Below are 23,606 nucleotides of genomic sequence, written 5' to 3'. Positions count from 1 at the left end.
GGGAGGAGAAGAGGAAGGCTGTGCCGGCGCCACGGGTCTCGCCACGCGTTGCTTTCTCTCGCGTCAGATCCATCGTTCGTCGTCGCCGATGCCTGGTCACCATCGCCGAGCTGCATGTCGTCGCCGTTAAGGGAGTCGTCGCCGTCGCGTTCTACTTTCCTATGTGCCTCCATCAGCGTTGATCTGTCACTGTTATTGTTGAGTTGGTGTCGCCGCCGCTATTCGTCGTTCTAAGCTGCGCCGCCGCGACTGTGGTCGCCAGAAACGGTGTTGTGGCCGTCAGAACTGCTCGGAGATCGCCGCTGCCACCGGAAACCACCGCCGAGGTCTAGGTCTGCTTGGTTATATAATCACCGTTGCTGTTGAACCGACAGAGCCACTCCTGAGCTGCCACGGCCATTATCGGAGTTCTTAGTCGCCGCCACTGCCGTTGGTAAATAGTATTCTGCTCTCGGACCCCATTCTTTCAATTTTATAAGGATATTGTTATCACTGCGATGTTATTGCAGCCGCCACTGAGGTTTTCCGCCATCACCGGAGCCGCTGTGGGGACAGTTCGGGGTTGCTACTGTTCCGTTCTGCTGTTATCGTAAGTATATTTTATTTCAAACCATCGCCGTTAGTTTTCCGTTATATGTTATTAAGGTTTCGCGATATTTATGTTTTAGGATTGAGTTATCGGGATCACCTATAGCGAGTAAAGCCGTTTCTGCTATTGCGGAAGTGAGCATACTTGTGGTTGAAGCTGCAGTTAATTTCGGGCGGAGAGAAATGGTTCTTGTGACGCATTTAGTTTATGAGTTCAACTTTTCGAGGCAGGGGTTTTTCTTAAAATCTATTTTACATTACAGAGTTGTGATAAATAGATATTGATGCAAAAAGATATATTTTTGTGATTAAATATTTCTTGTGGATGTGATGGTTTGGTGGACTGGATTATTGGGTGCTTGATTGCTTGAGTGAAGTACGGTTGTTGATAAGAAATGGATTTGGAAAATTATTTACTTGATTATTATGAAAAGTGATTTTTCTTGGTTTGAAGTTAAAGCGGTTTGATTTTGAGTCGGGCTGATTTTATAAATGATTTAGGGTGTGTTTGGGGTTCACGTTGGAGAAGAGAGAAGCCCGTTTGAGTGTCTTGAACGTCCCACTTTTATGTTTGGCAATTTGTTAGAACTCTAAACCCAGAAGTGCTTTCACCTCTAAACGTATGTTCACGTGAAGCTAAAATTTCTTGGTTCTGCGTTCACGTTGAGAAAGTTGATTACCGTTAGAGGAATTAAGTGAAAAATTTATTCCTTTTCTACCAATTTTACCCTCCATTCTCTTCTATAAAAAGGATGCAAGTAACCATAACTTTCACAGTAGTTCTTCGTTCATTTGTTGTGTATGTTCTTTGTTTTGAATTTTTTTTTCTATCACTACCAAGATAAAAAATTTAATTATTTTTTATTATTTTTAGTACTCTCTTTCATATTTTGATTTTTATATTTTTTATTGTATTTTTTTATTTATACGATAAATATTTTTTATATTATTTTTTTAGTATTTTGATGTTATTTTTTTAGTGCTCTATTATATTTTTATTGTACTTTTTTATTCATATGACAACTATTGTTGATATAAATTCTTATTTTTATTAATTTTTATTATTTTTTGTTTATATAAATTCCTTTTTTTCTATCCTTTATTGTACTATATTTATGTTGTGTATAATTTTTATTTTATTTTATTTTATTCATATCAATTTTATTTACTTCTTATTGTAATTTTTTTGTTCATATGATATATGTTGTTAGTTGTAATTATTATATACTATGTTTGATATGAAATTTTTTTCTTTTTTTTTGTTTTTATTGTATTTTATTTTATTTTTTATTATATACTAAATATAAGTAACAAAAGAGTCATAAATAATAAAAATGTATATTCCAAAATGATATAAATTAAAGAGTAATAAAATACTAAAAAGATTATAGAACATTTTCTTTTTGTTTGACATTATAGAATGTATAGTACGTACTCTCTCTTATAATTTTATTTTTTATTGTATTTTTTTCTCAAAAGATAGATATTATTTTATTATTATAAAATAATAATGTTTATTTATATGATAAATATTTTTATTATAAAATGAATTACTAAGATCTATTCAAATATCTAAAGTAAAATGATAGGATAATATAAAAAATTATTTAAATTGATGTCTCTTTTAGTAATTTTTTCTCTAAAAGTGATTTTGAGTAGCAAAATCCAAACAACATTTATTTTACTATAATTCATTTTAATATAAAGATTGCCAAACATAAATCATGTTAACACAAACTTATTTTTCATCAAAATCAAGTTTGCAAAATCAATTCTATGCAAACTCTCATTTACAAACTGTAATCCAAACACACACTTAATACTTGAGCTGGTTTGACTTTAAGAAGAGTTTTATTATTGGAGTTGGTCTGATTTGAAAATACTTTGATACTGGAATTGGTTGAATTTTGGAAAGTGATTGAGAAAGGGTTTGAGAAATGTTTGGATGGGATCCGAAAAGGGTGGCAGTGTCCGAGTTTCAAAGGAAATGCTGCCGAAATTTTATAAAATTGGAAGTTTTATTTGAAGTAATTAATTAAAAAGATTTGTTTTTAAACATTCTATGTCTTAAGATTGATTTATTTATCAAAGAAAGAATTATGTTTTGAATTGGGATTGTTAATGGACGGGATGAAAAGAAGGATGATGAGGATTGATGAGGATTTTCTTTAAAATATGGTTTTTGAATGAATTTGGAAATGAGATTTAGATTGATGAATGATTATGATGTTGAGAATGTTGAGATATGATATTTGAATTATTCATGTGGCTTATGAATTTGAAATATCTGAGATACGAGGTTCCCTGGATTAAGTGCCGTGGCTTGCCACCACGTGTACCATAGACTCTTGGGGATGCACGTCGGGGGACAGTCTAAGGACAATTCAAACTTGTCGGGTTGGCTGGATAACCGACAGATGAGCCTCATCAGCCATAGGACAGGCATGCATCATATGCATTTGTATGCTTTGCTTGGGTTTGAACTTGTTTTGGTTTGCCTAATTGCTAAACTGTTTGTAACTGCTACTTGAACTATTTGCTGTAACTGCTGCCTACTTGTGCTTTCCTTGTCTGTCCTGCCTGTGTTTGTCCTGGCGTGTGGTGCTGAGTTAATGATTGTGTTGTTTGATTGCGTGGTTAGTTTCTGATTGAGATTCTTTTATAAGAAAGGAAAGGTTTCGGATTTTTTAAAAATTAGACATTGTTTCTTCGAAGAGGTTTTGAACGACTACCTATTGGTTTTTAAAAGATTCATAAGGCAATGATAATCACTGAACTTGAAAACAGTTTTCTTATTAAATATCTTCTTATGACAACTTTAAAACTCCGTTGTGAGACCGTGTGGTTAGGTTCTCACCCCCTACAGCTTTACCTTTTCAGGAACCAGATGAAGAACCATTATTAAGAAGAGTTAAACTGCGTTTGGTTTTATATGTTGTTTTATGAATTAGATTATTTTCTTCCCTTGTCTTTGTTATCACAAGTTTGTAAGAGGGATAGGAGTTGTATGTTTTATATGTATATTATACTATAAGATATTATGTAGGAGTTTTATATATGAATCTATGCCTGCTTGTATTTTTCTTAAGATAAAGTATTTATTTTCCGGTTTTCAAAGAACGCAGCGATACAGTGTTGAGTCACAGGCTTCTATTTTAATATTTAGTATGTAAAGTAGTCGTAATACTTATTGCTATCAGAGTGGCGCAGCCGGAAGCGTGACATTCTGGTAGTGAGGGTGTTACACTTGAGATTTCTCTTTGGATAATTCAGATATCTTTAGTTCTTTAAAGACTTTCATATAGATATCATAATCTAATAACCCATATAAATATATTGTGGCTACATCCATTAGATGCATATTTAACCCATATAAATATATTGTGGCTACATCCATTAGATGCATATTTAATTTATGATATACAGATAAGCTAATCAAATATCTCAAGGTAATTGTATCAACTACGAAAGAGTAAGTCTCTTTATAGTCTATACCAGATCTTTCTGAAAAATCTTGTGCTACAAGTTGAGTTTTGTAGCATACAATTTTATTATTCTCATTTTGTTTTCTCACAAATACCCATTTGTATCAAACAAGTTTCACACCTTCTAGTATTCGTACTATAGAACTAAAAACTTCACGTTTTGCAAGGTAATTTATGGCTTCTTTTCACTTTTACCAATCCCTTCGTCGACATTCTTAGATGGTTTTTGGTTCAAGATCCTCATTTTCATGTATAATATTTAGCACCACATTATATGCAAATATATCGTTGGCAATCATTTCTCTTTGGTTCTATTTTCTCCTATAAAGACAAAATTTATTAAGATCTTATCATTTTGACAAATTTCAAGTATCTGAACATCTTTCGATGTTTCAATTATATTGTGACTTTAGACAACTATAGGTTTCTTAACTATGTCTTCATCCTCCTCAACAGGAAGTGTATTTGCCTCTATCATAATTTGCCCTTCTTCTTTTTCGAAAATTTTTATCTTTAGAACTGATTGATCTACATGCTTTTTATAGGTCATTGTCAAGAAGAATGTTAGCAGACTTGAAATTTCTGTGAATCACAGCCGGCTGACATTGCTCTTGCTCATGCAAATACCTTGTCAGCAGACAAGAAGAAACATTAGATTTCTCATTCAGATCATCAAAGATTTGTGTCTTCAAATATGTCAAATCAAGGAAAGACTTTCCCCTGCTTCAGCTTCCAATTATCTTTTTGCATATGCTTCATTTGGTTTTCAGAAGGATCCTAGAACTCTCTAAAGAGATTTGATAAGAAATTCATTGTTGTTAGAAAAAAGCCATCATTCTTGGGCCAGCAACCAACAGCTTAACCTTTAGGGTTGAATTGGTTTGCAAAAAAATATTTAACTATTAAAATCTTTCACACAAAAAATAAAGCATAATGTGGCAAGTATTACTAACCATGAAAGTTTAATTTAGCATTTAACAATTTAACTTTGGAAGTACTAGCAAAGTTGAAATAAAGCTTCAACATCAACAACCATGACTTGAGCAAATTAATATCAGCAATTGAATGAATTCTCCAAGGAAAACTAATATTTTAGGCAGGATAAACCAGACTTGTGAAAATAAAAGATCTGAACCTGTTATAAGCCAAAGCTACAAATCAACAAGCTTGAGCAATTTTTTCTCTTAAAAACATAATGGTAACTTGACTTACTCTAGGGCCCTAGCCGCCCCAAGTGCTATCCGGATGCAAGCATTCCATGTGAGTCTTGTTTTAAATTCATCCTCTGAGTGGAGTGCCTCATTGAGTGATCCATTACTGCAATACTCATATATCAGAAGCCTTTGACCATGCTCTGAACAGTACCCAATAAACTCGACGATTGTTAATGCCATTCACTAATTCAAGAAAATCCTCCTCCTCCTGGTGATCACAAACTCTCTTTTCAAGTTTCTTCACAGCAAGTACCTACAGTTCATAATAAAATGTTCTCATTGAACCCAAAATAAGGGAAGGAAAAAGATCAAGTGTCAAATTAAGAATCCAATCAAGTCATCAAAGTCGGATTGTTTTATCAGGGTAAAGAGAAATCGATATGCATCATTAATCTATTTATCATGTCATTCCCAGAACATCTTGGCAGAATATGAAAAGCAGAAGAGAAAACGGCCTAGCCAAGCATAATAATTAAATAAAACATGTTAAAATAACTTCAGTGTTTTTCAAGAATCACAGAACAATCGAAGATCTAAGCAATATAATCGGCCCAAAGAAGATGAAGACATGTATGCAATAGAGATGTACAAACCCAGTGACAAAAGAACTTTGTGGTTGTTCTCAGGTATTAAACTCCCATGTTATCACGCAACAACAATGCATCGCAACACAAACCACAAACTATAAGAATAAAAAGATAACAACAATCACTCCTTTTTGACAATGTGTGACTTCACATACTAGAGATGTTTAAACATGGAAAATATGACAAAGTAATATCATCTGTCCAGCAAAAAGAACAATTGGGAGAAAAAAAATGGAAGGCATATGTACCAATCATGTTACTATAAATGAAGATATAAAAGAAAAAATATGTGTAACTTAGTTTCATCAGTAAATTCTGTATAAATGCAACTGATGAGAAACAGTCTCACCTTCATTCTTTTGTGTTGTTCAACATATTAGATTTTCTATTTTGATCCTTAATTCAAAATATATAGAAGCATTACTCACTAACTATAGAAGCACACCTTTCTTATATATATATAATCAAGGATAAAAAAACAGGACAATGCTGAACACAGTCTTCAAAGTTTATAGTTACAACTCCTAATAAGCTAAGAGGTAACAAACTCTCTATTTAGCACAAACAAGAAGGTTGTAAACTATAATGTGACTAAGGTTGTAAACTAAAGTGAACACAGTTCCTACAAATTTATTTAGCACCTCCACTGAATCTCAGAAACATTATCTTATTGTATCTAGGATTCTTCCAGCAATAACCTCTTGCATCAAAATGGAGGTGGTGGTGGATCAATACTCAAAGTTCCGTCCAGTACTGCCACTACATCCTCCATTGAAGGCCTTTGATGTTCATTGCTTTGTAGGCACCAGAATGCGATTCTCAAAACGCGCTCAAGTTCATTTGAATTGGCACCACCTTGAATTCTTTTGTCAATCACATTTGCAGCATTCCCTTCTATCAATTCTTTATATGACCACTCACAAAGATCACTTTGATCTCTACATCCGGTCAATAAGGTTAGGACTAACATGCCGAAATCTGCTATGTCTCTCTTGGCAGAAAAGGCACAGTACACTGCCTCGCCGTCTACTATTGCAAACCCAGATTCGCTCACCTTGGCTTTTAAGTTCTCATCCAACATGACATTTTCACACTTCAGATTTCCATGACTTATGAACTCCCTGCATTCAGAGTGAAGATAATTAAGGGCCTGGGCCACGCTTAAGCATATGTCAACCCTTTTTCTCCAGGTCAGTTCCTTGCAAAGAGCGGAATCATCTATATACTTCTCAAGAGAACCGTTTTTGACGTACTCGTAGACCAAGAATCTATGATTGGACTCGCAACAATAGCCCTCCAGCTGCACAAGGTTCTTGTGGTGGATGCCTCCAATCTTCAGAACAGCAGTCCGGAACTTCCTTGCATCTATGGATGCAATCAGCTCTTTAACAGCAACTGGGAATTTGTTTAGTAGCATGCCCTTGAACATATTTGGCCCAATTCGATCTTTGAAATCCTCAGTGACGCTCTTGATCTCTGAAAAAGATAACAACACAACTAGGCCCTTTAAATTTGTGTCTGCGGAAGGTAAATTGTATTTGCATCTAGTAGAGGTTTTCCTTTTGTAGATGAAAAGATAATAATAACATCCGAGTTGAAGGACAACACCGATGATAATTGTGGCTAAGGATATTCCTATTAGACAAGGAACACAAGTATGAGGATCTTCTTCTGTTGCAGGTGAGCTTTGACATGGGAACTTTAGGGCAGATGTAGATGAGCAACTCTTGACAAATGATACCACGTTTGGAGACGGATCTAAATAGCCAGTGACATACTCAGATTTCTTTATCGAGCACTGGGGAAGAACATGATTAGAAAAGGTTGCGGCAGTACAACTAGAGTCATTCTGGCACAATTGCATACATTTATTCACGCTAGTCATGATAGCCGGACCATCAATAGGGTAAAGCCCATATAGGTGTATGTGCCTATATGCGACCATAGTGGAACCATGTTTACACTTTTGTTCATATGGAATGAAACAAGTCTCATCAGTGTCCGTCTGGTTGAAAGGGCACACACAATCAGCAGTACCACAGGAAGACAAAACACAGACCCCCCGTTTACCGCAAGTCGCAAAAACCTTGCACTGGTTCTGAACAGCTTGCCAGACAGATTTCCATGACTGCAAAGCCTCCACCCACGAATATAAGCGGAGATTGCCATCCACATCTATCCTAAGAAACCGGTATTTAACATATTCATCGTGGTCTTCTCCAAACACGGTCCAAACAACATTAAGATTTTTGTCTAAAAGTTGCAGAGCTCCATTGTTTGTTACATATGCAGTGAGATTCGGAACAGAAGGGTTTTGGCTTGTCCAGTAGGGAATAATACCTTGCCAAAGGAGCATCAAGTGTCCCGAAACATTCATAGACAGGGTGTAGTAACTGGACAGTAGATTCGTACTTGCAGCTTGAAGCATCTTATCACAAGATAGAAACTGTCCTGGGAGAAGCGTATCATCTGGACTATCAAAACTTTGCCAAATGACCTTTTGCTCTCTGTCGATTAGAACAAGATTTCCATTGTCAAGAAGAGAAGCCGACACGACACCCTTGTTACTGGTTTGGCTGCTCCATGAAGGCATTCCCTGATCATCAAACAGGACCATTTCACCATCTGTGGTGAAAAGGAAATAGGACATGTTACCTACTCCATACAGAAAGTCAGCACTCCACACCATTCTTTGTTGACTATACGGTATAGACTTGTCGCTGAAACGAATGCCAAAACTAAACTGGCCAGGCTCATCCGAAATCTTAAGAAATCCAATGGTAAAATTACCATTTTTGGAAACCCAGCTGCCATTGTCAACCACCGAAAGTCTAGAACCTAATGGTATCTCAGCCCTCACAGCATGATATAGCAAGAAGCATATGAAAACACATAGCAATAAACCGCTCTGTTCAATCATATCTATAAGGGTTCTAAGGGTTCTGAAAGGGTGTCACTGAAACTGAAACGAAAAATAAAATAAAAGGAAACTCGTTCGAACTGAGAGTTTGGGGGACAGGAGAGGGGTTGGAACGATGGAATTGGAGTTGATTTTTGTTTTCTCAAGGGAAAGTACGGCAGCGAAAATTAATAAAATAAATTAGAACTCTCATTCAATTTCTCTGAATCATTATTTTCTCTTCTATTCTCTTCTGTTTTGATTTAGCTTTATTCGTGCTTATCTTGTTTGTAATGTTTGATAGATAGTTTGTAGTGTGTTTCCAGAAATGCAGAAAAGTTCAGAATATTTGTAAAATTAGAAGTGAGCAAAAGAGTTAACAATTAATTGTTCATACTAAAGTAGAAAAACAGCAGCAGCTTGATTACCTGGGTCGCACACCACCACCGTACCGTCGGAAGCTCCAACTTGATCTCATTCTTTCATTAGTTTCTCTTCTTCACGCGGCAGCCATAAAGCTTCCTGGGTTCTCTTTCAATGGAAGCCATGAAAGGGTACTCTACAAACATCAGCGCATATCTCATTGACACCCGCAACTTGCTCGCCTGGTCACTGGCTCCGGCGGTGTCTTCGGTCTCACCAGCTGTCATGGCGGTGTCTTTGGCGTTGTTTTCATCCATTTTTGGAATTTTAGAGCCCGAGGAATGGGGAGAGAGAGAGAGAGAGAGAGTGAGGTAGGTAGAGTTTTTGTTTTTTCTTTCTTGTTTTGGGGTAGCTACACGCGTAGACATTTATTCTTTCCTTATATTGTGTCCCGTACTCCAGTGACTCGTGATTCCAGTCATTTTCATTTCCATAATTTGTCATAGTAATTAAATGGAGTAAGACTTTGAGACTTTCAAGATGTTTTTGGAAGCCAAGTACAAAAGGAATAAAATGAGAAAGAAAGCATTATTCTGAACGCAATTTACCAAGGTTGCCACTTGCCAATTGGTACCCAAAGTTGATGAAGTTGCAGCATCACTATTACTCCAACAGCCAAAAGAAGACATGCCTCTCAATTATCAACATCAGTCAATTAATAAATAGGGGCGTTGGATTCAATCTACATATTCATAGAATTTATTTGAATTTGATCCAAAAATTATGGATATGAAATCTGATTAATACACTAATAGAATTAGATTGTGAATTTTATGTAGGTATTCGTCCATCCAAATTAAAAAACTGTGGATATTAGATCCGTTTTGATCTGATAATTTTAGTACGGATTAAATTAAAATTTTGGTCATGTCTGATCCGATCCGATTCGCATTCATTCCTAATTATTAACCATATTTCTAATTAAAATTTTAAGTAAGAAACAATTTTATCTGCTTTTATAATTGTCTACCATATAAAGGATAACTTATTACTTCTAAATATGATAATTTTTTTAGATAAATATTTTACAACAGATAGATATGGAGTGTTTAATATTATTGTAAATTTAAAAATCTTACGCTTTTAATAAACAAAACTTTATATTTATATCCTTAAAAGAATTTTATCACTAGCGACGTATTTAGGCAGGGACTAACATTTTTTGGCCAATGCTAGCATGAAGAAGTGATTTTTTTTCCTCAGGAAAGGAAACTGCGTGGTGTAGCCCATTGTGTGACACATGGGTTTGCGTGACTACACGCGCAGACAGTGTCTGCTAGCGGTGACTGACTAGGCAGGAGTTTTGTCTAGAGTGAGGTAATTAGGAGAGTTTAATTATTGGTTAATGAAGGTGTGTTAGTTATTGAGCTTTTTGGCATTTTGTTGGTGAAATTTTTGTTTTGATTGGGCTTTTTGTTGGGTTATAGAGTAAGGAATGAATATTGTAATATTTTTTTGTTTGTATGGTATATCTGATACGTTAAAATTTTTGTGCATGAAGAGGATTTTTTAGGACACGTGATGAGTAAAAAAACCGAAAACAAAATAAATGAACATATATATGGAAACACTTTTTTAATAAAATGATATTTGGTTTTATTTATAGAAAGAGAATTATATAATTCAAAAATGAAATGTGTGAAGCAAAATTAAACTAAAAATTATTTCGAATTAAAATTAACATATGGAAAAAGTTTTCTTTTTTTTATTTTGAAAGTTGAATAATTTTAATTAGTAAATAAGTTCAACTAAATTAATCTAATAATTTATGAGAAACCTAAAAAAAATAATAAATAATTTTAGTAATAAAAATAATTTATTCACATTATAATTAATTTAGTAATAATCCTTATAGACCCTAAAATCAAAGCTTTCATCGCTCCAACCCATCGTCTGGCAGGAAAGCCATCTAGAAGAGAACACATTTGCCTTACAATGGAAGGTACGTAGCTAGATTGGAGGGAATCAATGTTTCTCAGTGAATAATGATGCAAGGTATATCTGATTGGAGCTTCATCAATTTTGAGTGTGACATCCATATATTTTAATATTCAAAATTAATTTTTGAAGATTTTTAATGATCCTTCTTTTATAAGCGAATTAGAAAGTATTTTTGATAGTTATAATAAGAATTCTAGCTATTTAAAAAATGTCTGTAAGATATATGATAATTATTAGATGTATCAGTTTAATGAACACCTACGTACATTTTTAATTGAAAGAATTATTTCTTTAAATCAATGTCATATTTTTTTAACTATTTACAATCTTAAATCTTGTCAATTTTTAAATTTTGACCTTAAACACTAAACTCTGAATCTCACTGTCAAACTTAAATCCTAAAGTATAAATTCTAAACTCTCTCTTAACAGTAATTTCTCTAAATCTTGAATCCTAAATCCTAAACATTCAATCAGTTTCATTAAATTCTTAAGTTTAAATATAAAATCCTTAACCTTTTAACCTAAAATCGAAACCCTAACACCATAAATGATAAATCATAATCTAATAAAGTCTAAACTCGATATATACGATAATCTATAAATTATAAATCCTGAATTCTAGTTCTGAAATCCTAAATCATTTACAATATTCCTAACTCTTAACCTAAAATCATATACAACAACGTCACACGCCTCAGCCAGATAGCTCATCGACATCGCTTCAGCAGCTGATGATGAAGAATAACTTCATCACCGTCGTAGCATTGCCCTACTCGAAACTATATAATCATAAACACTTATGGACCCGCTAAAATTATGGAAATGATAGTGACTCTGATCAAAATTCTAAGTAGTGATAATATATTTATTACACAGGAACAGTTTAAAGAAGTTGTGTTCATGTGAAATTAACAGTTAAGAACTATTAAACGATAACTTAGTCAAACTTGTCGAATCTTCTAACGAATAAACCGAACGACAAAGTGTGTGTTTGGATTGTGGTTGGTAAAACTGGAGAATAAAAGTGATTTTATAGAATTGATTTTGGATAGAAGTAAGTTTGTATAAACATGATTTATGTTTGGCAACTCTTTACCAAAATTGATTTTGATAAAATAAATATTGTTTGGATAATATTAGTTAAAATCACTTTTAGATAGATAATTACTTAAAAGGACATGACATTAAATTATAATATTATTTTTTTATACATGTTTAATTTTTTTTTATATTTTTTTCTTATATGTTTTTTATATAGTATATTTTTAATACTCTTTTTTAGTACGTTATAATTTTTAACTATTATTATTATTTATAGTTAATTTTTTTGTTTAATTTATTTTACCTAATAGGATCAATAAATTCTATTATAAAACGATAATAATAAATATAATATACAAAATTATAACTATAAAAATATATAATGTCAAATAAAAAATTAATAAAAAATATAAATAATAAATAATAAAAAAAGAGTTCATATAGAGAAGAATAATAAGAATTCTATAAATAATGCAATAACATGTATAAAGGATAAGGTTGGTAAAAGAAAAATAAATATTGAAGGTATTGGCTAAAAGCACGTTAGTGCAACGGAGAAGCTAGAAATTATTGCTTCTTATAAATGTGATTTTATGAACAAAATCACTTCTGCGTTTGTAGAGAAGAAATTTAGCCAAACAAAAAAGTGAAGCTTTCAAGAAGCTCTAACGTATTTTTTTCCTTCAAACGGTGATTACCAAACACACCCAAAGTGTGTGTTTGGATTATAGTTGGTTAAACTGAAATTTGAAAGAAAGTAATTTTGTAAAACTGATTTCGAAGATAAGTGATTTTGTGCCAACATAATCTATGTTTGGCAATTCTATATTAAAATTAATTTTGATAAAATGAAATTGTTTAGATAATATTGGTTAAAATCACTTTTAGATAGATAATTAGTAAATTACTAAAAAATTATAATATTATTTTTAAGTATATTTAATTATTTTTAATACTTCTTTTAGTATTTATTTTATATGATATTTTTTATAAAAATATTTTTTAGTTTGTTATAATTTTTTTAATAAAAGTTAATATTTATTTATTAAATTAAAAGTAATATATAAAATAATATATTTTTGCAGTTTCTATGAATACTATCAATAATCCTAATTTTTTTTTGGTGACTTCAATAATCCTAATTTGTTTACTGTTTTGGATTCCAGGTTTTTACTAATTAGGTTTTTATTATTATTTAGGGTTAATTTTTGACTTAATTTATCAATTTCATTGGAAACAATAATACATATTATAACAAATTAGAATAATAAACAATGACCAAGAATTATAATAATTAATTTTACAATGTGAAGAAAAAAAAATATTGTATAAGATGCTAATATTGGAAAATATCTACGGTTAAAGAAGAAAATTAGTAAATAGCGTCTGATTTTATCTTGACCGAAAAAATTAATTATTTATAGACGTTTTCCTGTGGGTGACGAGAACTGGGTTGGGCGACTGACACACGCAATTTTACTCGGTGTTCAACGAATAACACAGCTTCAAAAAAAAATTTTGGGCTTCAAATCAAATTGGCCCAAACATTTAACCACATTAATTAACATAATCTACTACCTAACTTATTAATCACTTTGACAAGTTGAAGCCTGTTGTTCCTCTGCTTTCGTCAGATTTGTTTTGTCTTGGGAAACATCTTTACACGCGTCCAGTATCCATGCACTCCACCTTGTTTCAGCATGTAAAAAAAATTCTTCATTTCATCACCGTAGCACTGCCCATATTTTTTAACTTAATTTTTATGTTGATTGTCAAATCGATCATTCATGGTAAAATTATCAACCAATTTAGTGGTTAAGCGTTTTCAAAAGTAGCCGAATGCCTAATTTTTCTTTTTATCCACATCGGTAGATAATTTTTTATTTAACGACACATTTAGTAACCAAATAGTATAACTTTGAACCGTCCACCATTATAAAGGTACCAAATGTGGTGTAAGACCAGACTTTTCCGTTGATGACGACAATTTGCACAATGGTTGCATACTTGCATTAGGCCCGTTTGTAAAGTCGTGCAAGTAAAACACTAGGGTTGTTTAGAACTTGTTTGGGAAATCATGGTCATGGTGATGAATATCATATCATAAGCAATAATGTTGTCATGGAGAATGGTTTGGTTGGTGCCATGGTTTTTTTTTTTGGGTTAGTGCGTCAAAGTGAGTTAATAGTCAAATTAATTCATGAAAGATAAGGTATTTTTTAAATTTGTCTTTTGAAAAAAAAAATTAATCAAATTAATCTTTCAAAAATTATGAATTAATCATATTTTACTCACAATTTTTATCAACGATTGATGATGTGAAATGTTAACTAACAGCATACATGACACATAACATATTCAATTAGACGTTGATTAAATATATTTGCGAAAATCTATCACTTTAGTCATTAGGTTATATTAGGAATAAAATTTTTGTAATTGAAAAAAATGACTAAATTAATAAATTTTCATAAACATATTTAGTCAATATCCAATTAGACATATCAGGTATTATATATGTTATCAATTAACGTTTTATAACATCAATCTTTGAAGAAAATTGTTATTGGAGCGAGTGGAGGACAAATATAATTAATTTGCAATTTTCGAAAGACTAATTTGATTGAAAAACAATGATAAATTTAAAAAATATCTTATTTTTCAAAGGAAAAATTACCATTTGTACCCATGAATTTTGTGAACGCTGACAAAAGTACCCATCAAACAAGAAAATTAACGTTGTATCCATGAAAGATGGGTTCTGTGTGACAATAATACCCAAACCGTGATTTTTCATTGACTTTTTAATAAAATTTCCAAATTACCCTTTCTATCTTCTTTCCCAAATTCCAAATTTCACAACCCTCATCTTTCGTCTTCTTCTGCTACTGCCAGCCACCAAAAAATTAAAAAGATTAAAAACTGTGGATTATTAATTATCTGAGGTTATTGTTCAAATATTATGAATTTGTAGATCTAGTGCAGAAAAAGAAAAAGAAATTTAAAATTAACAAAAAAAAACATACATTTTAGTTTCTTGGTGTCATTGTGAAAACAAGAGGCGCAGAACCAAGAACCTAGAATAAGAAGAACAACAATATTCAGATTGAAGAGGTTGAAGAGTTTAAAAAGGATGTGCTTTCTTAGTGTTGTTGTTGCATTCGAAGAAGAAAGAAACAACAAGGGTGTACTTTCTTAGTTTTCTTGTTTGATGGATACTTTTGTCAGCATTTATAAAATTTATGGGTACAAATGATAGTTTTTCCTTTTTCAAAAACTAATTTAACTATTAACCTCTGTCTCACGTAAATCGAAAAGTTCTTTCCATAATTGTATTGCTTTACTTTACATTGTAACGCATAAAAACAGTAAAAATAAAACAAAATAAATAAAATATAACAAATTAAAAACAATAAGACATTGATATACAAAAGATGTCCTTGCATTGTCTTGCAAGTTGCAACTTATAAAAGAACAAAGAGACAGGTAGCTATTTATATCCAAAAGAGGCATTCTTCTTCACTTGTGTTTGAATTTTGCGTGCCTAGAAAACCTTCTAGAAAGGGTGGTCTCTCCTGAATGGCCTGCTAAAGGGATGCACTGATATGGCCATAGCCAGCTTTGCATCTTCGGACTGAACCAATGATCCTTTTTCGGACTGAACCGTACATAGCTAAGATTCCTATTTTACACAGTAAATAAATAAAATTGACAACTATTATATTATATATTTTCCAAGCCTAAAATTATGTTATCTTTATTTAATTTGCCCAAGTCAATATATGGTAGAATATTTTATACAATAATATTTTGCATTTATGTGATTTTTTTAATCAAATCAACTAAGTTTTTTTTTCTTCACATGCTCCCCATCTTTTAATGTAAAGCTTTTCTTTCTTTTTCTTTACTCTGATTTTTTTGATTTTTTTCTTTGTTTTCTTCAACATAAAATTTTGTTTTTTTTTTTTATCTGCATTGCATTTATGTTCTTCATTTTCTTCTTTGTTTTCAGATTTCAGATTTCTTCTTCATTTACAGATTTCAACAGTGTATCAAAACAATGAATGCTTCAAGTTCAAATAAGAGTGATTTAAATTATTCTTTTGAATTGAATCTATTGGACGAGGTTTGGATTATTCAATTTTAAATTGAATGGAATGGAATGCAATCGCTAAATCTAATTGTTTATGAACACAATTTTTTGTTTATTTGGTATTGTACATTGTTTCGTTTTGATAATATTTTTTATTCATTCTAGATGCAAGTGTTTTTGAATAATTATAATGAAAATTTTTTGGTTCATTTAGTATTATACAATGGTTTTGTTTTGATACTATTTTTCGGTTCATTTTACAGTCCAGGTGTGTTATGGATGAACAATTTGTCCCAAAGGTTGGGATGACTTTCAAGACACTAGAGTTAAAAAGTTCTACAAAGATTATTCCAAACTTGTAGGTTTTTCTACGAAAATAAGGAACAACACTCAGAAGGGAGATGAGATTAAGAATCAACTAATTATGTGTAGTAGAGAGGGAAAGTGAAAATTCAAGATATCTCCAACTCTGAAGACAAATCCCTCAGTTGGAATAAATTGTCCAGCCATGATTTACATACATATATTGAAGGACGTTGGTTTTTGGATAAATTTAAAAGTTGTTCTGAATCATTCACACCGTTGTGTTGGTATAGAATTTCACACAAATTAATTCTCGTTGCAAGCATAGTTCTACACCAACAAACAATCCTCCCAATCAAAAATTTGGTTTTGTCACAAGTAACAAACTCCAAATAAGAATTAACCGGAGTATTTAGACTCCGGGTCGTCTCATAAGGAATTGCAATGAAGTGAATGATTATTGGCTATGAAGGGACAAAGGGTTTGATTGATAAAGGGGCAAGAAATTAAATGGACAAGAATTTAAATGACAAGAAAAGTAAATCAAGCAAGTAACTAAAGAAAGTAATTAATAAAGAGAGACATTCATGGCAAGGGTTGAGAATATATGCTTCCTATCCTAGTCATGCATTGATTAATTCATCCTATTTAGTCAACTCCAACAAATGGAAGAAGGTATCATGTTATCTTCACATAGGGAGAACGTCAAACAAGACTAGTTAATCATATCACAATAATAAACAAGAATTTATCTTATTACGTCATCTCCGACGATGGAGGAATGTATCATGTTATCCTCATACTCGGAGAAAGTCTAATAAGACTAGCTAATCTCAATCCAAAAGTCATAATCAAATTACTAATTGAATTAGTAAAAGATTAGCGTCAATGGAAACCACACTAGCTAACAATTCTAAGTCACCAACATAAGTTGGGTTTTCATGACTCAAGATTGCCTAACTACTCTTTCCAAGCAAAGAATGCTCAAAATCTACTCTAAAGCCCAATCAAGCATTTTGTCAAACACTTGGTGGGTATAAATGGAAATCATGGTAAATGAGCAAGAATGATAAAATCTAACTACCAATTGCAAGGAAAGTAAAATCAACAACTCAATTCAACAATAAAAAGAACATCAAACATCAATTGCATTAATAGAAAATCCAAATCCATCAAGAGTTCATCATCACAAAAGAGAGCAAAAAGGGAAATTAACAAGAGAGAGCAAGAGAATTACATCACTAGAGCATGAAAATGTAGAAGAAACAAGATGAAAGCAAATAATTAAACATGGATCTCTGATGCAATTAATCCTAGGGACCCTAATTTTAGAGAGAAGAAGGAGCTTCTCTCTCTAGAAACTAACCTACATGATGCTACACTACAAACAATTGCTCCCCCCTTTCCCGCCTCAATCCTTGGGTCAAATAGCATTAGAAATGAGTTAGATTGGGCCCCAAAATAAGCTAGAAATCGCTGGCCACGAGTTGCTCAAAGTGGGTCACGTGTCATCACCAGTGCGTTCGCGTACAGTGCGTGTGCTCGCCTTTAAACGCCAGGAAACCATGACAAATCTTATATCATTTCGAAGCCCCGGATGTTAGCTTTCCAACGCAACTAGAACCGCATTATTTGGACATCTGTAGCTCAAGTTATGGTCGATTGAGTACGAAGAGGTCAGGATTGACAGATTTACGGTTCTTTCATTTCTTCATGAGTTCTCCCACTTTGCATGCTTTTCTCCTCACTTATTCCGTCCAATACTTGCCTTATAAACCTGAAATCACTCAACAAACATATCAAGGTATCAAATGGAATTAAAGTGAATTAAATTTAGCTATTTTAAAGCCTAAAAAGTATGTTTTCACACTTAAGTACAAATTAAGGGAGAATTACAAAACCATGCTATTTCATTGAATAAATGTGAGAAAAGTTGATAAAATTACCCAAATTAAGCACAAGATAAACTACAAAATTGGAGTTTATCACAAGCTCTAGCCTTTATGATGCGCAGGATATGAATTATCCCGAAGAGGATTATAGAAGTTTCAGTTTTTATTAATATAAATTTCGATTCATGTATTACTAAATTTCAGTTCATCTGGGTTCTAGTCATATAATGAGGGTTAATTTTGATTTCATGTTGTGTTTTATTGAATAACCACTTTTTGTTTTTTCAAATTTAGCTTCTACAATTGTGTTATGTCAAACAGTTTCTGAAATTGAATAGTCATATATACATTGTTTTTGGTTCATTTTGTGTAATAATTTTGGTTCATTTGTTTTTTGGTGTTCTAGATGTTTGGTAAATATATTGGATCTATTCACTATGAATCTAGATTCATTCAATACAGTCCAGGCAGTTCCGACAAATATATACATTAACATTAACATTAACAACGAATAAAAAAAGAAGTTCTTATTTTTTTACAACGAGTTAAACAAATTAGTGTTAATTACAATTTCTTACAATGAGTCAAAGAATAAAACTATAACCTATTTACTTTCTATATCCCTAGATGAGAATTTACAAAAAGGATTTGAGAGGACAGCGGATGGCTTTGAAATTCTTATAGCTTCAGATGCCTCAATGACTTTGTCTCTCAATGTAAGACCCAGAACTTTTAAAAAGTCTTATTATGATCAAGTCTCAAATCATATAGTTATTTATAGCCTTAATTTCGGAAATCATTTTATTAAAGATAATTAAGGCAAGTGTGATTTATTGAATTTGAGACAAGTTATGATTTATTATTCAATTTGATAATTATTGGATTATTTTTTATAATTATATTATAAAGTTGGTAGTTGTGAAATAATAAGGATTTTTATATGATTCGGATTAAATAATTAATATTTTAAATATTAATACTGTTACTTTGGAAAATAAAGGGTTTAATTATATTATTTCTAATTATTTTGATTTGGATATTTTATTGAAAATAAAGTGTAAGATTGATGAGTAAATAGTATTTTTATACATTATTATTGTTGGGTTAGAATTTATTTCTAATTACTATATTACCCTTATTTTTAAATAAAATTACTAAAATGTCCTTAACCCTAATTTTGAAAATGAAACCCTAACCCAACGACCCATTACCCGACCCGGTTTCTTTCTCCCTCAAACCCAAGCAGCAACAGCTGCCGCCCCTCTACCCTAGACACCCACACGCAGAAGCAAAAGGAAAAGAAAGAAAGAAACAAACGCATTTGAGAGAAAAGGAAAGGAGTTCGCCGTGTGTGGAGGAAAGGAGATCGCCGGAGGAGGAGAGGAAGACTCGCGCCGGCGTGCTGGCCTCATCGCCGCCGTCGCGCCATCGTCAAACCATGGAGGGAAGTGGGGAGAGGAATCGGAGAAGGAGGACGGTGCGGTACCGGCGAGGAGTGCCGTCGCCGTTGCTATCGCTAGGGGAGGAGAGTGACGCGAAGGAGGGAGATGAGGCTTCATTGCCGTCGCGTTCTGCCGCACGCGAGGAGCGCCGCTGTCGAAGCCATGCCTTTCGTCCCTGCCCAGTCGCGATTCTGCCATCCTACGCCGCCGCTGGGTCCCATTGCTGTGCGTCGCCGTCCAAGGAAGAGCGAGAAGACCTGCGGCTCAGGGATGCACAGAGGAAGAAAAACGCTCCGGCTGCCACTGCTACTAGGGTTTTGTCGCCGGCGTTCTAGCGCCACCATTTGTTCCCTTGTCGCCGTCGCTGTTCTATCCGGCGTCGCCAGTATTGAAGTCAGCCACTACCACCATCTAGCTGTTGGAGCTGGTGCTTCTTTTGGAGGTTTGAATGGGAGATATGCTCAACTCTGCCTCTGCTCCTGATTCTCGCCGCTGTCGGAGCCTCTGCCATCATCGGGGTTGCTGTTCAGTTGGTGCCGCTGCCTGGGTCGCTGCGGTACCAGCCACTATGATGGAGCTACTCTGTTTAGTGATTTCTGCGAGTTTTGACTTTGAGGTAAAGGGGTTTTAATTTGTGGTTTTGGTCATTTTGGATCTTGATAAGGTTTTGATGTTACGTGGTTTCTATAGTTGATCCACCGGAGCTTCTGGCCGCCGCCGGAGCTGTTGCCGGGGCCGGTTCGAAATCGCAGCTGCTTCGTGTTGTTATTCCGGTAAGAAATTATGTTTCGAAAAGTCTCGCGTTAGTCTTCGGTTGTGTTTGGTTAATAAATGAGTTTTGGTAACGTGGGGTCGAGTCCTGATTATTATATATTGTGATTAGTGTGCTATGGTTATTGCGAAAGTGACTGGGAGCTGAGGTTTTGGTTGCCGGTGATTTCGAGTTGAGGTGAAAAGGACTCGGTGAGACGTTTGGGTTATGGATTTGCGTGTTGAGGTAGGGGCGCTTTCCAAAAACTATGTTGTATGTATTGGAATTATTACATATGGATACTGATGTGAGACAATTGGTATTTGGTGATTGTATCTGCCTTATGTGTTATTTGATTGACTCGAGTGATTATGGATGTTGGTTTGGTTGAATTGTTGTGCGGCTTTGTGAAATGTAATGTTTTGAAGTTGATTCTTTAAAGATTTGAAATCTGAGTTTGATCAGTTGAGCATTGATTTGAATTGAGTCAATTATTTTGATAATGTGAAAAGTCAGACGCACTTTTGAATTCAGCCTGGTTTACTTTAATTGACGTGGTTTGGACAAATGATTTGTTATTGAGCCGTTTCCTTAAAGCTTTGGAAATTAGTTAAATCGGTTGACATTGATTTGATTTCGAAATGGTTTCCTTGAGATATGCCACTGAGACGACTGTTGGATTTAGCGTGATTTTAAATTGATTTTTGGGTTCTGGACTGTTGAAAAGGATTGAGGAACGGTTTAGTTGGGACCCGAACCGGGTGGCAAAGTCCAAGTTTTAGGGGAGATGCTGCCTAAATTTCTATAAATTCCGAGGCTTTATTTGAAATGTTATTTGGGAAATTTGGAGTTTAATGCCTTTCCTATTTACTTGGAGGATTGTGAATTTATGGCTTCTTTTATTATTTTTACTTAGAACAATTATGAAAGCGATGAAGCTACGCATTGAAAGAATTATTGAAAAGAGAATCATGATTCCTCCTTACTTTTCCGAGAAGAATAGTATGTCTTTGGGTACAAGTTATTCGAAAAGGAATTTTGCCTTGAGGCTGTTTTAAAAAGGAAAAACTGGTTTATGTTTTTCTCTATTAAACATAAAGAGTGTCCATTGGAAGAGTTTCGTGATTTTAAAAGGAAGTGGATCTCGATTGACGAACCTCATTATTTTGACGTTTTGAATAAGATTCAGAGTACCCTTTGAACTCTAGTTTAACACAACAAAAATGATTCTCTTATCAGTTTGAAACGCTCAGGTTTAATTATGGAATTGAAGCCGGTTTTTGTTTAAGAAAAGGAAATGGTTTTGAAAAGAGTAATTGATTACATGACTCGGATTGGCTTAGATCCTATTTTACTACCCAAATAAGGAAGCCAAGATTTTTAATGATTTTAAATGAATTTGGCGAAATGAGTCGTTATTCTTTCCTAAGGACTTGGGACTTTGCCGAGGAACTTTTGTTACAAAAATCCCATTGTTGGATGGGTGGTTTTGAATGTTTCAAAAGGAATCTTTAACTTTCCATGGTTTTGGAAGTTTTGGAAAGAGAATGCCGGGAGTGGCTATGTTTTAAAAAAGGGAACTCACTTTGAGTAAATTTGGCTTATGAGCCTGAGATGATTTGAGAAACGAGATTTCTAAAGCCAAGGCTGAAAAGAGTTGAAACTTGATTTCAAAGTGAAACGAATTGAGAAAATGATTTATGGCTTAAATGCCGATTTCATGAATTTGATGATTTTGAATGTGGAAGTGCTGTTTTATTGTGAGCCGGAATGGCTGTGTATGATTATGAATATTGGCTGGTTCTGGATTGAACTAAGAGCCGGATGGCTGAGATGGATGTTGATCCATGGCTAAGAATGAAAGCACCTATGCTGAGATATTGATAATTGTGATTTGCACTTTCACTATCGGAGATTTGAGTTTCCCTATGTCGTCAGGGTGGCCGGGCACTGTGAAATTCCCGGACGAGCTCACCCCCATAAATATTCACCAGTGATGGTGATGGATAAATATTCACCAGTGATGGTGATGGATAAATATTCACCAGTGAGGGTGATGGATATGGATTATGATTATGATCAAGCTTATATTGAGTATAACTCGAGTTGGGGAGACATGACAGAGGGACAGTCCAATGGCTAACTACCAGGACTTGTCGGGTTGGCTCTATAACCGACAGATGATATCATCAGCCACTAGGGATAGGCATGCATCATATGCATTTATGTGACATTGTTTGGGTGTGCATGTTATACTTGGCTTGCCTATGTGAGTAATTGCTAACTGTTCTACTTGTAATAACTGTTTGCTTGTGCTTGAACTTCCTATCTGTGTTTGCATCTGGGACTCTGTTGGATTGTGGTGATTGGTTGTTGGTTGGATTATTTGGGCCTAGGGCCGTGGTTGGAATGAGATGAACCGATGGTTGATTTCAGTTTTGTGTTTCTGGTTTGGAATAAAATATGAAAGGCTACTTTGTTTCAGCATAGATAAACCGTTTTGAAAGACTTTTGAGTTTTGAGAATTGAACGGTTCCTCTTTTAGAAAAGATTCCCGACTTTACTTCTATTGGAAACTGTTGTTTTTGAAAAGAGGCATAAGACGGTTATGAATCACTGGTGCGGTTATCTTCACGTATCCTATCACAGTAATTCCCAAAAACCCTCTACTGAGAACCCTTTCGAGGATGATGTTCTCACCCCCTACATTTTTTCCCTTTCAGGATATGGGCGCAGAAGTTACGAAGAGTTTATTTATTTGTTGTCGAGATACTCTGTATTGTTTTAGTTATGGTTTATTGTACCATCGCCTTTATCTTGATATAATCTGTAAGAGGGATAGGAATTGTATTGGATAATGACTGTAATATTATGTATGTAATATTATGTATGTATGTATGTATATATATATATATATATATATATATATATATAGATATACTATT

At 33.7% G+C, this 23,606-nt stretch overlaps 1 protein-coding gene and 1 long non-coding RNA gene across 10 annotated transcripts in view; one reads left to right on the top strand and one right to left on the bottom strand.

The window, feature by feature from the left end:
• On the bottom strand, positions 144-9,329 carry LOC107632680 (G-type lectin S-receptor-like serine/threonine-protein kinase SD3-1). Of its 7 annotated transcripts, none has more exons than XR_002358953.1 (4): positions 6,573-9,195; positions 5,881-5,969; positions 5,286-5,540; positions 4,567-4,700 (listed from the first exon to the last, which is right to left on the bottom strand). XR_002358953.1 is itself a non-coding variant. In XM_021118326.1 (2 exons), the coding sequence occupies exon 1, from the start codon at positions 8,792-8,794 to the stop codon at positions 6,581-6,583; it is 2,214 nt and encodes a 737-aa protein (XP_020973985.1). In that variant the 5' UTR covers positions 8,795-9,195; the 3' UTR covers positions 5,023-5,540; positions 6,573-6,580. The 7 variants fall into 7 exon arrangements, 1 of the variants encoding a protein (XP_020973985.1); XR_002358957.1 differs by lacking the exon at positions 4,567-4,700 and adding an exon at positions 9,202-9,329 and having other exon boundaries at positions 5,023-5,540; positions 6,573-8,470; XR_002358956.1 differs by lacking the exon at positions 4,567-4,700 and adding an exon at positions 9,202-9,326 and having other exon boundaries at positions 5,023-5,540; positions 6,573-8,499.
• Positions 20,550-23,606, top strand: part of LOC110270007 — a 19,875-nt gene continuing 16,818 nt past the window's right edge. Inside the window, exons 1-3 of one of the 3 annotated variants that reach the window (XR_002358959.1) lie at positions 20,557-20,683; positions 20,794-20,907; positions 22,482-22,515. This is a non-coding gene — a long non-coding RNA (uncharacterized LOC110270007). Of the gene's footprint in view, positions 20,684-20,793; positions 20,908-22,481; positions 22,516-23,384; positions 23,423-23,606 lie in introns of those variants that run through there. The other 2 variants (XR_002358958.1, XR_002358960.1) reach the window with 2 other exon arrangements.

Source organism: Arachis ipaensis, chromosome B03 (assembly GCF_000816755.2).
Source record: "Arachis ipaensis cultivar K30076 chromosome B03, Araip1.1, whole genome shotgun sequence".
Classification (NCBI taxonomy): Eukaryota; Viridiplantae; Streptophyta; class Magnoliopsida; order Fabales; family Fabaceae; genus Arachis; species Arachis ipaensis.
The sequence above is the reverse complement of the archived record's forward strand: the minus strand, read 5'-3'. Positions and strand labels throughout refer to the sequence as shown.

Bases quoted from the DNA above. Each gene is read 5' to 3' on its own strand.
- LOC107632680 (XM_021118326.1), bottom strand. From the start codon at position 8,794: ATGATTGAACAGAGCGGTTTATTGCTATGTGTTTTCATATGCTTCTTG.